This window comes from Temnothorax americanus, unplaced genomic scaffold (genome assembly GCF_048541705.1).
Source record: "Temnothorax americanus isolate GAGA-0224 unplaced genomic scaffold, ASM4854170v1 Scaffold31, whole genome shotgun sequence".
NCBI lineage: Eukaryota > Metazoa > Arthropoda > Insecta > Hymenoptera > Formicidae > Temnothorax > Temnothorax americanus.
In genome coordinates, this window is record NW_027509453.1 from 483,290 (window position 1) to 501,403 (window position 18,114).

Here is an 18,114-nt window from a genome sequence, read left to right on the forward strand (position 1 = left end):
CGTTGCACACGCATCCGAGGCGCGTGCGACGTGCGACAAGACGCGACGCGAGGGTACTCGATCCTGGGAACGCTCCACCTCCTGAGAATGCGCCGCCCGGGCTCGACAACGATCGAATCGCGAACATAATTGACGATCAAAGTGGGTATCGCGGAGAATGAGAAGATAATGGGAATAAGTTTCACGAGCAGGTGCGAACGATCCCGTTGATTTCGCTCGCTTGAGCTTCGAGTGTCGCTCTGGAGTGAGGAATTTACTCTCAAGAGACGCCATACGTTTCTAAACATGATGAATGATTATTCCTGTCAACAAACCTTTACGATGTAATTAATTATGCATTATTATTGTAACTTTATCTTGGTTGATTATTACGAATAATTTATGGAAATTTATATTACCGATGATAATTAATAGATTCATAAATAATGCGTTTTATATATAAAGTAGAAATTAAATAATAACTAGTATTAAGGATACGCGTTAAATATTATTATTGTTACTTGACTTTGCGTAAAAATCTGCCTTTCACGTTTCTCCAAAAGCTGTCAATCAAATTAGAGCGCGACATTAAGGTCGAGTAAGAGAAATTGCGACAAGAGAGCCAAGCAAACGCTTCATTTGAGTACCGTAGGTACTTATTAGACAGTAATTAGCAACCCTGCCGGCGATATGGTTAATTATTACAATTAAGCCATTCTGGGCTCTGAGAGTGTCCCAATTCCCCGCGGGAATTCCTCTGTACACACACAACACACACACACACGAGGTTGCTGCATTATTACTCATACCCGGATTTAACACAATTTCATACGAGAATTCGCATTATAAATAACATAGATCTTCAATCTCAAACGGCATTCGCGAAGAATGCGTCAAAGGACGCAGCTTGTCCGAAAACGAGAAAGAAGAACGAGACACTAATGCGCAGTGATTTATCGAAAAATGTAAGTACACAGCGAAAGTAAGATTATTTAAGTATCTGCAAGCAAACTTTGCCGAACGTGAATTTACGCGAATGTCATTTTTTCTATGGCTCATTAAAAGTTTGCAAGGTGCAGGAAAACGCTTAAGCTTTAAGTTGCGGTCTTATTTAGTTTTATTTAAGTCTAACTTTCAGACTTTTCGCGAGTAATTGAATCATCCCTCAACAATTCATTAATATCGATTACATACGCGGAATAAAAGGGGGGAGAGAGAAAGAGAGAGAGAGAGAGAGAGAGAGAGAGAGAGAGAGCAGCAAGCTACTTTTCGCATGTGGCGTAATTACCACTCGTTAATGGAACGAAGTCGCAAAAAACCTGCAGTAATTACTTTATTACCCCTTTACACTATAATAATCCAACGACGAAAAAAATCAGCGAAAAGTCGGCGCGTTTTTCTTTTCACAAGAGTTCTAGTTCAAATATTATTAGGGCCACGTTGCAGTTTTTTTCAATGTACACATGAAATCAAATTAGTCAAAGCAATGACATGATTGCCATGAAAATACAATAGTTTGTATTGATAATTGTGATATCAAAAAATTGTCTATGTTATCAATAATCATTGCCACAGTAAAACAATAACACTAGTCATAGTTAAACTTTTATACTATTTTAGTAAAATAAATAAAATATTTCTAACAATTCGCATATAAAAATATGAGACAGCAAAAAATTCATAATGCGTTACATTTTTGTATTATTGGCATTTAAAATTTAGTTTCAAAGGTCGTGACTCTGAATCGTAAAGCACGCGTTGACCTCATTTTTTACATTTAAATTGTCAAAAGCGGCTCTGAAATAAAAGATATAATTCAATCTTATAACAAAGGATGTATTAAAATAGCAAGTAAATTTATTAATAGAAATAGCAAAAACACAGCCCACATACATTAATAATAATAAAGCATTGAACCGTCACTCTTCTGTTTCATAAAAAGATAGAAACCAGAGGTTTAATTGTCACTTTTTACAAACTATAGCTAAACTAACTAAAGCATACCAATTTCTAAAAAGGTGTTACGTTGTGAAACTTTTTATTGTCATATCGATTTTTTTATTGTCATATTCGTAATTAGCACACACAAATTAACAAAAAAAAAGAACGTGTTTATCTTGTTACAAAAACTTTAAAACTTTAAAACTTTTTTGTTAACTAGTGTAATTTTTTATAAAGTAAATTATTTTAAAAATATAATAGTTAATTTAAAAAATTTTTTTAACTTTTTAATAAATATTAAAAGCGATATCTTCCGGGAAAGAAATTGCATTTCTGTTAAATTTGTTTGCAAACGTGCGCGGTTACACTTCCGCATCGTTAAATTAGAATAAAATCGTTTCTCGTGCTATCTCGGTTTCTCCGAAGTGCGCGTGCGAGGGTTTCTATAATTATGCATTTGCCGTCTCGCTGGTGCATCGACGGTGGTAACATTGAATTCACTGACTTTGGCCTGGCAGTGACTATACTTCTCTGAATGCAATCAATGGGCGTAAACGCACGTGTTAAGCGGTCGGCATTGTTGCGCCGGTATTGTTCGGAGCAGGTTATTGTTACATTATGCTCGCATTATTGAGCCTTATTACGAGCAGACGTTTAAGGCTGTATATTCAGCGCGACTTACGTTGATGCACGAAGCGCGAGCGAAAGCGAGAAATGCGCATAGTTGGCACTCTAAGATTCACACGTTCGCGTTTTGATACAAGTATCGAGTGATAGATATATCACAAACTATCTCGGACCTAATACTTTTATAAAAAACCTAATATGATTGATTTATATGCTATTTATGTACATAAAAGGAGATAAAATTGCTAACAAGAAAAGTGTGATACTCGAAAATTCCTAAAAATCTGAAATGTTGCAGAAGTAAAGTAAGGTAAAGGTACCAATACCCGGACACTTAAGGATAGGAAATGTACCAATACCTGGACACGTATCTGTGTCTGGATACCTTTAAAAATATATAAATTTATGAAAATAAACGTTTGGATATTATAACTGAAGTTTCAAACTACAAGAAAAAATACTTTTATCTTGATTTTAATTCGCGTTATACTTATAAATAACAAAGGTGTCCGGATATAGGTACATGTCCGGGTATTGGTACCTTTACCTTACATGTAAACTTAAGCACATAGCAATTTTGTGTTTTGAATAATAAATGATACCAAATGTGAAAATACTTCAAAAATTTTCTATTTCTATCTCGGAAAACGTAAAAGATATTTAAACAATATTAAATACAAAAAAGTTAATGGTTTTATATATATATATATATATATATATATATATATAATCTACAATATATAAGAAATAGAAAAAATTTTTATTAAAAAATTTTTTTTTTTATATTTCTGTATTATTTCCTTAATCGGTTTTATTATAATTGCGTAACAGATGCGCTTGGAAGGATAATTATTTTCGTGCTGTGGAAATTATCTCATGTGCTAATTTTGCAGATCACTACTTTATAGTATTTGTATTGTACAATTGAATTAAATCAAATAATTTTCAACATTATTTTTCTTGTTTTAACATTATTTAATATTATTTATTCTTTACCTCGAATATCTATTATTTATTGCATTTTCAAATAAATTCAATATATTTTCGGATATTTAAGATTAATTTCAGGTTTTAAAAAAATTATAATCTCCAATTCACACACACATAGTTATAAAAAGCTTGTGAGACACTTGATATTTAGTTATTATTAAACAATAATTTCTTAGATTAAAGGGATGAGAACATAAAGAAATTTTTTTAACCCTGTTTTGTAAGAATTTATTACTATACGTTTACATCGTTATGCGTTTGGATCAATATAATCTGTACTAGAAAAATTAAACAAAAACAAATAAATTTATGTAAAATTAATAGTGTATTGTGCACAAAGGGGAGAAAGTTGCGTTTTTCAGACAAGTGTGAATTTTGCCGCCCGAGCTGAAGGCCATTCTCCCCTCCAGGCCCCTCTCTACAGGCATGGAAAGTCGAACTTTCCGTGGAAGTGTTGTGAAAAATATCGCGTGTACATACCTGCTCGGATCGAAAGCTTTTTCAGACTCGTGTGACTTGCCACCCGAGCCGAAGGCGAGGGCGGCAAACTTCACACTCGTCTGAAAAACGCAACTTTCTCCCCTTGGTGCACAATATACTATTACATTGTTGAGGATATAGCGAGATCCCGGCGATCTGACTTTTCGGTTACTCCAATTTCGTACACAACATTCCGCATTCTCGTTTTTGCGAGCTCCGTTTTTGCGGTTCTAGAACTCTATAGTCGTTTCCTCGCGGGTGTTTACCCGTCGTGACAGTCGTGGATTGGCGGAAATTGACATGGGATCCATGATCGCCAATCACAACGAGATCGTGTCGACGGTTCGTTTTCGGAGCCGTTGCGAGGAACCGCCGACACCTCAGTCAGCCTCAGTGCGAGAGATGCGAGCACGAGAAGCGATCGTGCGGTATTGTTTATTACCCGAATAAACTTGTGACGACTAGAAATCTGTGTGTGACTCGCCCTTCCGAGTTCTCGCATTCAGCACAAATAAAATTAGCGGTGTCTACGCGGAGATCGAAGGAGCGTGGACATACATAAATAATAAAAATTTACATATTTTGTTATAAAAAAATTTTTTCTTAAATATTTATGAGAAAAATAAAAAAATGCTTACTCTTTTATAGCTTACAATTTAAAAATAAAACTTAGGGAACTGAGTTTTACTTTGCAAATACGCTAAATCATAATTTTTACATAAAATATTTGTTTTATTATCATTACTTGATGGACAAAATTTGCAATGAGCATGTTTATTATTTTTTATGTCTGTTAGAATTCAATCTTAAAATTATATTTCGATCTTCATGTTGAATTTTCTTTACGATATTTTACGACTTTTCTATCCTTGGCATATATGTCCTTGATGCAATAAGTTCTTTAATAAGTAATTTTCCAAGTTCTAAAAGCAATCTTCTTCTCATTAACTTGTTTGAGTTCCAACATGGATCTATTAAAGTCCACAATATAAACGCATTATAAGTAGAAACATCAATCAAGCATATCATAAACGATAATCATTGATCAACTACATATTTGCTTTGCAAATTTAAAGTTCCTAAAATTGATCGAGAGTGTTTACAGCATTTTTAGTTCAATTATAATCTATGTAAAATTATTTGTAATTTTCGATCATCTCTTTTACTCATCTTTTTATCGTGATGCATCGTATACTCATCAGAAGTAAGATTTCTTTGCTATTTAAAAAAACAAGTATTTAAAATATTTTTTCTCTCTTTTTGTTATTTTTTTCTCAAAAACATCTCTTATACGTAGTTTTTGAGATATTAACAGAAATATGAAAACTTAGATTTTCTTTGAAAAAGTGTTTTTATCCTCAAAACTATTTATTAGCTAAAATAGAAAATTGCTATGTGATTAGGTTCCCATTGCACTTTATTTCTGCAAAATTTCAAATTTGTAGGACATTTTGGATTGCCTTTCCTGTAAGCAGTATAAGAATATGGCGCCAAAAATCGCATTATCCCAAAACCTCACAGTACATTTTTTTTTTCATAAGTCGATGAAACGCGAGATTTGCCGATTACTTTTAATTAGAAGATAATGATCTTCATTAAAAGTTTCGGCGTTCCGGAATGATCAAGATTTGATAGCGAATATCATAAGGAAGTGAAATGATTTCGGTGAGCAGAGTTCTGAAAAAAAGATAACGACAACGACTCTCGCATCGAACCGTATAGTCCCGCCGATCGGTCTCAGAAATATCATCTGTTTAATCACGAAATCATCGGTATCGCGCGGTTTTTAACGAGGTGCCGAGGTTTAGGACTAAAATTATAAAGCCAATAGGTGCGGACTACCGATCGATTTTCTCTCATTCCGCCCTTTTTCTGTTTTTTTTTCTTTCGACCACATTTTAAAACGCTTCGTTCCTACCGCGCCGTTACTGGTGAGCTTGTATCCCAGACAACGTACAAGGTGTCTGCACTTTATGACGAGGACTTTATTAGCATTTTATGGCGTGTATCACCTCGCACGAGCGTCGATGTCGGTACCTCATTTTTTTGTATTGATATCGAAAACATAGAAGAGAGGGAAAGGAGGAGAAGAGAAGAGAATCGCTCGGGATGGAGAAACCTCTTCTCCACCCTCGTAATCCGAGCGAGCGTCTTTTCCACCGCGCATAATCCTGCAGCAATCTGGAGCTGCTGCGATTTTTCGAGTACACTCTGTATAACATGATACACCTGCGTCAGAATGATCAACATTAATTTATTACACGAGATTAATGACTCGCGAGATACGCTGTATTGTACGGTTATCCACGTATACGAGATTATTATGTAATTAGCCGCGTACAAGCGTGAAGTTTCCCTTTCGATTAACGCGAAACGCCGTTCTTCCGGCGCAATATCCGCTCTTCCGCGCTCCAATTATTCGCCCGCGTGAGCTGTTGCGATGAACGCAATTATTTCGGCTCGAGATTATTTCTTGCGTTGCACTTTAATCCTTCGGGTCTCTCTCCGTGCCACGTACAATAAAGTTCTCTTATAAGATCGAAAGCACGCACGCGATCAAAGAAACGTTCGTCCGAAAGGTCTGCCGGTATGTGGTAAGTCTCTCTCTCTGTCTCTCTTTCTTTCTCTCTCCCTCTGTCCTCTTCCCCTTTCTCTCTCTTGTTCCGTCTATTGATTAAACTCACGCTAGAAACGCTCGTGGTACTCGTGATAATAATTAAAGGCAGATAACTACACGCCCACATCGGTTATAGCGAGTGTCCGGTGATTGCAAAAGCTCGCCGAACATCCAACGAAGTAACGACTGAGCCTCGACAACGACTCGTCTTTACGATAAATGTGCTTCACGACAACGAGCAATCCCGTTCTCGCCGCTTCAGTCTCCCATAAATTGCGAAAACGGAAGACAGACGAGAGTAATTGTCGAATAATGGCGCATTTTTTTCGTCTTGTCTCAATGGCAATCACTTCAACAGATTGCTATACGCCCTATACAGGATGTCGTTCTATTTTCATTTGAAACATTTTTTATGTTAAGTACTGACGCAGTAGCTCAATTAATATATTGAATATCAAAGAGCAGGCTACGTATAAAAAAACATTTCAGTTGGTTCGTGACTTCTATATTAAAGCTCGATGTATCTCATTGTAACTCTTACAATAACTGTCTTTTACAAAAACTTCACGTGCTGATATGCCATCAATATACTCTTTAAAATTTAATAAGATTGGCATTACTCTTTCTTATTAAAGATATTAAGCTTTACTAAGTAGTACGAATCATAAGCTATTGAAAGTAAAAAGTTAGAAAAAAATGAACGCTTCGGTGCTTCACTCACTGAGTAATTTCGCATCTCGCGACGGAAAGTCTGCGACTATATAAATGGTTGAAAAAACGAGACGCTCTTGGATTAAAGTAACTTCGTCGGAGAATGCAAAGAGGACTGTCGGGCACGAGAGATTCTTTCGTGAAACGGGACAGCGGATTTCACAGAGTCCGTGTCTTTCGCTCTTGCGTTAACGCCCGTTCCTGCGTGGATGTGCCTCCGAAATAAAATATTCCTTTCTTTCGCGCGCGAGTGTCGAGATAAATAGATGGTACGTACAAACAACACCACGTTGTAAATGTGAAGAACGTATTTCAGGAAATTCACAGAACAGCAGCCGTCGTCCCTGGTCCTAAGTCTTGTAGAAGTACCGGGTAATCTCTCAGCGCTTTTGGCCATTTTCAGTCGATTGTAGGCTGCGTGCGTCACGGTCCTCGTTGTCACCTACTCGCCGTTGCTGTAAAATAAAAATAACGAAAAAATGTCAGAGAAAAAGAGAGAAATTTGCTTGAAAAAATTGATAAAAAATTTGCGAGGATGCAAAGATGAAAAAATAGGGATTTACGTCTTTATATACATATATTTATTTATTTATTATATACACTGAAAAAAATTTATTATTTGGAAGAAAATATATATTTTTGAATTTAGTTTCCTTTAATTCAAAGAAGTATTGGGCAAATTTAAGAAAACATTTTTCTGAGTAAAATATTTTCTTGAATCTACCTAATATTCTTCTTTGAATTAAGAAAACTAAAAATTCAAAGAAATCTATTTTCTTGCAAATAATTTTTTTTTTTTCAGTGTATTATACATATACATATACATATGCAATGTACGTAACTAAATAAGTACAATAAAAACGTCTCTAATGTAATTAAAAAGATATAAGGCGTTAACTAGTGATATTTGGCGAGAAAAGGTTACTTTTGCGCCGCGTGAAATAAAACAAAAATAAAGAAACATTCTATGCCTAAGGAAGCGTTTAAGAAAGTAATCAACAAGTTTTCGACTGTCTATTGCTCAAGAAAGTAATCAACGAGCTCTAGTTTCAACGTCGGAATTTTCATTGCTGCCTACTTATACTCGTTATTTGGACACTGGATGAAGTTAAAGCTCTTATTCTTGCTCCGGCTCGACGTAAACTTTGTCGAAACAACATTAGTGCGACCTCACGGCTGCCGTAGGTAACTCAACAGCTACTCGAATAGTTCTAATATAAGATATATTAACGGACCAAAAAATCATCTTTTTGATCATCCAAAAGATTTGCGTATCCATGCCCTCGTGAAATATGCTCTTTAGCGATAAAGAGATACAAAATGTATCATTTGATCATCAGACTCGCATGTTTGTCGCTGTCTGCTCAGACGAGAGTTAATAAAAATCGAAAAAAGATTTCTCACATTCAGGCAATTTAGTTTATACGCCGGAATTGCGCTCAGAAAACGCTTTCTCGAAAGCGACCCTCACCTTCAGACGGTAGTTGGCGAAGCACTTCTTTCCTTTCCAAAGAAGGCGAGTTAACTTTGACGTCGTTAGAATTCAGGACAGCGAAGGGATGCTCCGCTTGTCGCGTCGTTATGTCGCGAATTCCGACAGAGGTATCGGAAAATTGACGTAATTCGATAACCGCGTGCCCGATGGCCCCCGCCAGATATGTAGGTATGTGTGTACATCCAACGCAGATATACGAAGGTGTGTAATCGACGACGCGACGTAGGACGTTGATCGAGTACCGAGAGCGTATAACTTTCGTGCCAGTTCGAGGCGAAAGCAGCACACATTGGCATCATCCCAAGCAAGGACGTCCATAGATTTTGATCCGGCGGGACCATGGTTAGCCATAGGGGACCACTGTTATACCTATTTTTTTGCCATATGAGCAACTTTAATTTTGCAAGCGATGTATCAATATTATGTGAATCTTCAAGTCTTGAAGTATCTTGCGATATTCTCAAAATAAACGATTTTTATCATTTTCTTGAATTTCTTAGCGTTCGGCAGCCGATATCTCGACGAGATCGTCCTGATTGAATTGCCGGAATACGCTCAGAGATGAGCGCGAAAGACAGTCGGTTGCGCGAATCCTATAAGATTCATCGCTGAAGGATCGTGAGCGGGAGAAAAACTTGAGAATTCGTGTCGTTATTCAAAAACGTTTATTTGGTGCACAATATACGGAGCAGGCGACGCGACGCCCGGAGCAATTCGCGTATGCGCGGAGATCTGGCAGATCCGTCCTTCTGACACGGCCGTTACGCGATTCGGATATCTTGAAGTCGGAGATCTTGATCGCGAGGCCAAGGACGATCGCGAAAATGATACGGGCGTCAGCTCGCACAAACTCAGGTTTTACTGCACGCACACAACACTCAGTCTCACACAGAACAGGGTTTACCGCGCGCAAACAATATTCAATCTCATAACGAACGACACGAGATTTTCTTAAGGATCGTCAGCTACCGTACGAACGAGCCGACGATTCAAAGTCTTCTGCCTGCTCCGAGATGACTCTCCGTTCGGCAGTCGCGCCGTGGAAAACCGGAGAACACGCTTATTCGGCCAATCACGCGGGGAGCGTGACTTTATTTTTTCAAGCTTTAGTTTTTCATTATAGGATTGCTAAGGCTCGCACGTCGAGCACGTGTCATTGTTGCGAGGCGCGGTGCCTCGACGAATAATCGCGCGCAACGCTCTTCGAGGCGCGTGATCGCGGTGAACGTTTTACCGGGCAGCGAATATGGACGAGAGTTTTGTTTTGACTTTCAAACACTTAGATTTTCTTACTGTACTAATAATAATATGCCTTTTCCCCTTAATATTAACAGCCGCACGAATCGATAGTACAAATTTCGGTAAGTTAGTAAAAGTGAAAACAGATCACGGCCTCCCTATATCTAATAGAGTCAGCTTTAGATCTGGCAGATAATATCGTTTTACTTTGCCAAGAAATGCGAAGGTTCACCTACGCTCTAATGCATCGCACCCTCTATTCCCGCTCTTCCCCTTTCCGTTCTTTCCGCGATTCTCTCGAATGCGTACACGAGTCGCATTCCACGTAAGAATGTACGAGAACGCCAAGTATTTCGCTGCACGAGAGCTCTGACACGACAGATTGCATGGAATAATTCAGTTTTTTGCACGGGCAACGATTATACCCGCGCTGAAAAAGCGGTGAGATAAAGTTAATCATGTCAAAACGACGTGACAAAGTATCTACATATATGATATAGCTCTGTTTATCTTCTAACACAAGCCTGGTAATTTTATTTAATGTAATAATTTATATATAATTTAGCATAATTTATATTTGTCGCAATATTCACTTCATTTAAATATTCATATTATTGCACTTTATAACTTTCGAATTTTCTCAGAGAATTAGGATATTGCAAAAGAATATTGATTAATTCGTAATTTGATTATATCGTCGCACTATTCTGATGTGAATTTCGATCCGGTGCAAGATTGCAATTCGGCGGAGGAAAATTACATTTGTTGTGGTCAACTCCCGTTCGTACGTGACTTGTATACCGAACGGGAACACATAGCAACCACTCAATCTTCTCGATCGACATACACATTGTGTACGAGAAATCTTCTAAATTGCATAAAAGAGGAATAAAAATCACGTATATAAGAAAACAACTGATCTTTTTATTCTCTAGAGTCTAGACTTTCTAACCCAAGTATTCATATTTTTCTCAAAACATGATTCAAGTCCACCCGGAATTTCAAATTAATATATTTAAATGAAATAACGTTAAAAAAGATGGAAGGAAAATGTAAAATATCTCTAATGTACAGTCAGGCAAAATACTTTCGTTCTTAAAAATTCAACTAAACTTTCCTATAAGCGTCATTGAAAGAGAATCGAAGAACGTTATCGTACGTAATAGCATACCATTTGACAGTAATGTAACAAAAAGTTAAGAGAAAGTAGCGATTGTCCCCTTTCTGTGTTTCGAGCCGTCTCTTTCTCGGTTTTGATGAGAGCGAAGGATAAATGGCGCATAATGAGGACCAGAAGGAAGCAGGGCGCGGATTCACGTCGGGGATTTAATTGGGAAGAGTGGTGGATGGAGGAGAGCGGAAGACAGAGGTGATTACAGCGACGGGCGAAGAAACCTGAGGAGAAGAGATGAAAGAAGAGAGAAACCGCGAAATTAAATGGGTGTGACCCGTCCCGCGTGTGGACGAGGCTGTTCCGTATAAGTACGCGCGAGTATACGTATTAGAAAACTTCCCTGACGTGTGCATGAATAAATTTTTTTCTCCGCCGAGTGCAAAGTCAAAGCTTTTAGTCGTAAGGCGGACGGTTCGATGCACCGTGATTATTGACCTCCTAAAGTTTATCAGTTATCCTCTCGATTACATCACGCCAACGCGTATTCCTGATTAAGCGGAATACCGGTGGTATTTTAGCGAATGATCTGTCTCTTTTGAATAATGTACTTCTTTATGCAATACCGTATATTGCGAAAACACGCGATTCAACTCGGATGCATAGATAGCTAATTTTCAAAAAAGCAGGCATTCCGATGCAGGAATACGTAAATATGCAAATTGCCATTATCGATTCATCGAAAAATATACATATACATTTTGTGATAATCAAGCAAAATGAATTCTGATTGATGATGTTAATTTAATCACTTAAATTAATGTACACCGTTGAATTCCGTGCAAATGAGACTGTAATGTTTATCTCGAAATTCCGCCGCTATCGCGCTTTATTTCGATTTTCTCGCACAGATCTGCTCATTATCGAATCCTCATTACCTATCTCGTTGCCGACATTATTGTAATATCTTCTCGAACAACACGCCGATCGTCAATCGCGCATAAAAACGATTAACTCGTCGCACCAAGTACGCGCTCCAAGCGGAGCGATTTTAACAGATTCGTTATCCACTTCCGGTTCAGAGGAGCGCATTAATTCGCGCTATGGAAATTTCGCTGCTCGCGTCGTTACTCCGATACGAGAGGGTTACGGGGTTGCGCGAAGTTCCCTGGAAATATCGTCCATTATCCTCGATGCTTTCCATGGAAAACACGGACGCGAATCGGGACAACAGCGTAAACAACACTTCGCGGCTTTCCACATCGGAAAAACACACACACTCCGTTCTTCACAGCGCGAGAAAAAATATTGCGGCCACGAAAAATATACCGCGCGTTTGTCGCGCATGCGGTTAAAACGGTTAAGTTACTACTGTTAAATACCACAATAATATATTTTTGCCAATAGGGATGTCAATATAAACATTCAACCAATCGGATAAACCGATTTAATCTATATAAAATCATGATGTCATTTTACGTTAACTGTATTGCTTTTATAAGTAATGTAATACATACGGTATACGATATATCAACGTGATGCGGTTGGAAAAAAATAAAAAGCTGAAGACAAAAATTTGTATTTTAACATAGTAGAAAATTTTATGAAAATTTTATATGAGAAAATCAACCTATCTGCAATATTTAAATTTAAAATCCTATGAATGTATTTTGAATGTAATAATACCGTAAGTAGCGGAAATATTTTCAGTTCCTCAATTACACGTATATATACGCATTCGCACACAAATACGAATCAATAAATCGCTATTTATTCTCATAAAATGCTACTATTTTGCAAAATTAGGGCTACTGATACTTTCCTGTGCGAAATGATGATGTATTCATATATTTAATGAAGAAATGTTGATATATAAGTAATAAATGTGTAGTAGATATTTGACAGGCATTAGCCACTGACGTATATTACCATGAAAGTCAATATTGATTCTGTTGAAAATTAATGAGTAAACATCATTTAGTTGTACTAAATATCCAACAACAATAATGCATCGCGCGGCAGTTCGAGAGTATTAACTGCTCGCGATTGGCTTCATAAATCTTAACGCGTATATAAAATTTGACTTGCACGTAAAATATCGATCCGTCATTCAATAATGTTTGCGTTGACTGAAAACGAAAAACAAAATCGAACTGTCGTTTGTTCTCAAGCATTTTACAACTGTATCGTTGCCGAGGCAGAAAAAAAGAGTTCTGTGAAAGAACAAAATTTGCGGATATATAGCCAGAGAATTCTTCGGGTGTTCCAGTATAACATTTTCAAGACGAATGGTCAGTCTTTACTGATGGTCCGAGAAATGAATGGTCGACGGTGAACATGGACTGTGAATAAAAAGTCGCACAGCTGCGCGATACTCACGGCACTCGTGGAGAGTAAAGTCACGACCGCGGTGGCATAGCTAAATTTTTTATGAACGTGCATTCGCCATGGTTTACGATTCGGAAATTTACGGCCGGGCCGGGAAAATAATTCGAAGGAGTACGAATTACATGAGGAATTGTCCGCGGTTAAAGTTCGATCGCTATATGAAATAATGATCCGAATCGAGATAAACTTTAAATCAAAGTGGATCAAATTCGACTTTCTTTCAAGAATTTTTGATTTTGCACGCAATCCTTGGCTACCTGTTTCAAACGCGAAGCAGAGTCTAATTGAAATGGTCATGAACGTATACCTTCTCGCGATGCAATTCAAAAAATTCCCCTCTTTTAATTAAATATCAAACGTGTTTGAATTTTAAAACTCGACCCATTGTAGACATTACAATGGACTTTATTACGTCAATAAATTTAATTCCTCCGCAGATGAGCAGAGAATTTATCGATATAAAGCCCGTGTCACACTACGTATCGCGGACGCGGATCGGATTAAGATTGCGGATCGCGGATCGTATAATCTAACCAATTATAGACGAGCAGCTCATCTGTGATTGGCTGACATCCGATCCGCGATCCGTAATCCCAATCCGATCCGTGTCCGCGATACGTAGTGTGACACGGGCTTAAGTCGATCGCGGTGGATTAATTTCGAGCAGGCGAACGTATCCGCGTTCGTCGAAGCGATATCCGGGATATTGTGCGTCCAGGGCCCGAATATCCGCGCAGCTGTCGCGGACGTCGTTCGCGGGGCGCATTGCCGATATGCAAAAAGCCACGTAATGCGCGTACTTTTCGCACGGGAATGGGTAAAAACGGGCAATGGTAATAACCGGCAGGGGGGAAAAGCCATCGTCAGCGCGGGGATACGCGCCGCCGCTTGCGCAACGGCGTTTCTTACGGCGTCCCACGTGCTAGGAAGTCGCGCCTGAACGCCTACTTGAAAATACGACCCACGTCGTACCGGATGACGCATCGATATGCGCGCCTTCGATGCTTTTATAGACCCCCGGTGGGCCAGAAAAAGCCACCATCAGAGCCGGGGGCCTCTCGACGGAACGCTTCATCTTCCAGATGCGCGGGCTATATCGATCGGGCGATTCGTTCGACCGCCGCGTGGTTTGACTCGAGTTAACGATTGTACGCGCCTCTGTTTCCGATTTACCCCCTTTACGATCTCGTGATTGTTAAAAAAACATCATCGCCCTCCTAAGTCCTCGAGACAACTCATGTATCTCACAAAGATATTTATGAGATACGTCAGGTGAAGCTGGAATAATTCAAGCAACAAACGGACGGTTCTCTATTGGAATGTTTAATCAAAATGTTTAATATTATAATGTCTCTCAAATTGGTTACCATTTATCTCGATTTAATTTTTAGTATCTGTGGTTAGTAAAAATATTTTTGTATAATATTTTATGTAAAGCAAATGACGAAATAAAACATTTAATAATTAACCGATCAATTTTATTATCAAGCCAAAAATTTTATAAAGTGATCTTTTATGTGTGTTATATTAAGCTATAATCCTCAAATGTAAATGTACTAATAAAACGCAGTAAAATATTGCTTTAGTAAAATTGTGCAAATAAAAAAAAATCAAAAAAAATCTTGAATTAAGATTTTTATAGTTATAGTCTTTTTTGACGGGGCTTAAAAAAAGAATGTCATGTACAACCGCGTGAATTTGCGAGCCTCAAACGCACACGTGTTGATAATGCTATCGAAAATCACGGCTCATAATATATATCAGCGACGACATCAGCGCTGTCGTTCGAGTCCTTCCCGCATCAATTTGCCGCGGTGGTGCCGTGTTCCCAGCGTAGACATATCCTCATTTATCCCAATGTGCTATACGTCGACGACCAATTTGCTAATCGAGCCAATCATCCAATCGCATTAACCTTGCCGGCCATTCAGAGACCCCGGTCTCGTTTTTATTGGACGGTTCCTGTGACAGATTTTAAATTCGCGCTTCTCGAGAACGATCGCGCGATTGCGAAACACGATCGCTCTCGCTCGATCTGATTGCACCGCATGCAGAAATATCGCCGCCAGACTCGTCTGCTAACGAGCGCGCGTTAATTATCATTTACAAATGTCGCATTATGGAGATATCTTGCGCAATTCTCCTCTTCATTCGTCTAGTGATTACGGTACATGTACTTCAACTCTTGCCTTCCAACGATCGTTCAGACAATAACGTCAGCTTGCGCATTCCGGTACATATGCGAATGCGATTCAACGTGTATGCTCGGGTAAAGCTGCAGTAATGCATAACGCGGCTGCATCCACTAGTCACGCTCAAGCTACCAGGGGGCAGATGACAATAACTGTCGCGATAAATGCACAAATGCGAACAAACGCGTATCCGTATATAGTACGCGCGTTTGTTTAACGTTAAATTGCAGCCCCGTAAAATGCAAAATTCGTCACGTTTTTATATAGAGGATATCCATCAGAAATAATTAAACTGGGATATATTGGGCCCTCTCGCCAAGAGAATTCGCCCCGGGAATTTGGCTGCGCGGCGCAATCAATTATAGAGATGGATGAAAATGTGATGAATAATTTCTCGACGATATTCCAGCGAAGTGCTCATTTCGATGGCAATTTTTCGACGTGCACTTTATCGGAGAGATACCACACGAAAACGCGCCGGGCCGCGGGGTTTTCGATTTTTAATGTGAATTTTCGCGCGCGTAAGTACACGTGCGACGCATTTTACAATCGAAAGGTGCGGTAGCGACTCCACGGCACGCTTGATTTGAAATGAAATCGTAATCCACACACACTCCCTTTCTCTCGCGCGTTTCTTATTTCGCGAGAATCGTTCGGCGCGCATTCCTCGTAAAATTTAAGCGGGAAAAGCGAAATAGCGCGACCGTTGGATTTTATAGGCTGACGGCGTCTCAATCAGCACCAGAAAAGTGCACTCCGCATTGAAGAGAGGTAATAAAGAGCAAAGGGCTATAAAATTATAATATGTTTTGTAGACTTTAATTCGCACACGAAGAGATTTGATCTGTATTTATTACCGCTGCAAGCCCCATCCCTGGTATACGACCCGCCCTTTCCGTCGTAATTGTTTATAACTTTATTACGTTTATAACTTTATTAATACTAAATGTACGAATTGTATATATGGAGAGAGAGAGAGAGAGAGAGAGAGAGAGAGAGAGAGAAAGAGAAAGAGTTTTTTCAGATATCTGACGCTGTCTAAAAGCGTTTAAATTTTAATAAACATGCATTGGTGAGGTATACGGTATACCTCACATAAAGATTATTATAAATACGAGTTGCGACTTTTAACATTAATTCTAGATGTCTGAATAAAATTCAAATGCAATAAATTGGAATAGAAATGCGAATTTTGTATAACAATGACTATAAAGACAGAGTATGTGTCGCGCGTCGCGATATATTGTATATATACTGTAAAATATGGAAAGTATATATTACAACACGCAGAGAAGAACGTAGTCACGTCTCACGGACAAAGACGTGATGGCACGCAGCGATAGGAATAATCGACGATATATACATGAAGGAAGAAAGCCTTGGTGGGCTGGCTGCATAGAGAAGGGTGAGCGCTGAGCGCATCCATGATGTCTCTGTCGCGCAACTACACGGTATATACTCCCACGACCCAGTGCGCCGCGCGACTTACTTCCGGATGTAATTTATTATTCAGAGGATAGCCGAGGTTTAAAAAGCCCCTCGGCCATCTTCATGATTAATGGCACAGATATCGATGACAGATATCCGCCCGCGCGGTAAATAAACAAAATACATGGCCAGCTCTGCTTCTCGGTGCTGAAAAGATTGACAAAATGTCGTTTCGCGTCGACATATAAAATACAATAGAGGAGAAGAGAGATAAATCTGAATACCGAGGAATTTGCATAAATTAACCCTTTGCGATTTTACATCGAGTTATAGACATAATGCATAATTGCAGTGGCCTATCGCATAGTTTTTCAAGCATTTGAATTTGTATGCGATTACAATCGGCAAGCATAACACTTTTAGAATCTTCACAAATTCCTCCAAGTAATAAAAATTCTTTCATTCATATTATATCGATTAGATAAAGTTGAGAATGAAGAATTTAATCTTTATTTATTTGCGAAAAATAGTTTGATCGCAAAAAGTTGAACATCGTGTACTTATTGTGTTATTAATAAAGAATCGTATTCTTATTTCTCGCGTTTTCTTAAAATCTTTGTCTTGGTTATTAAAATTATCCGAACATGCTCCGGAATGCGCAACCTTCTCTCCTACGACGCGACGCGACGCAACGACGGTAATCGGAAGCCATCATCGTATAGCTTGCTAGGCTGATTGGCGGCATAATAGCATCGGTGAACGCCGCGTGTTGCGCCAGCAGCAGCTGCACAGCCTTGAACATGCAGAACTGCAGCGCGAGAACGAACGATCGCCGTCACTGCCCACGCCGTCCGCCCGGGCGTGTGCAGCCGGAATTGCATCGCGGAAAATTATTAGATAATACCGTGTACCGCCG

At 38.8% G+C, this 18,114-nt stretch overlaps 1 protein-coding gene across 3 annotated transcripts in view; it reads right to left on the minus strand.

The window, feature by feature from the left end:
- Window positions 1–18,114, minus strand: part of LOC143901014 (CD151 antigen) — a 119,029-nt gene that overhangs the window by 51,310 nt on the left and 49,605 nt on the right. For 2 of the 3 annotated variants that reach the window (XM_077412888.1, XM_077412891.1), the window contains one exon: window positions 7,623–7,800. In XM_077412888.1, coding sequence (XP_077269014.1) covers window positions 7,623–7,742 — 120 coding nt within the window. In that variant the 5' untranslated portion in view covers window positions 7,743–7,800. Of the gene's footprint in view, window positions 1–7,622; window positions 7,801–8,816; window positions 8,990–18,114 lie in introns of those variants that run through there. The other variant, XM_077412889.1, reaches the window with a different exon arrangement.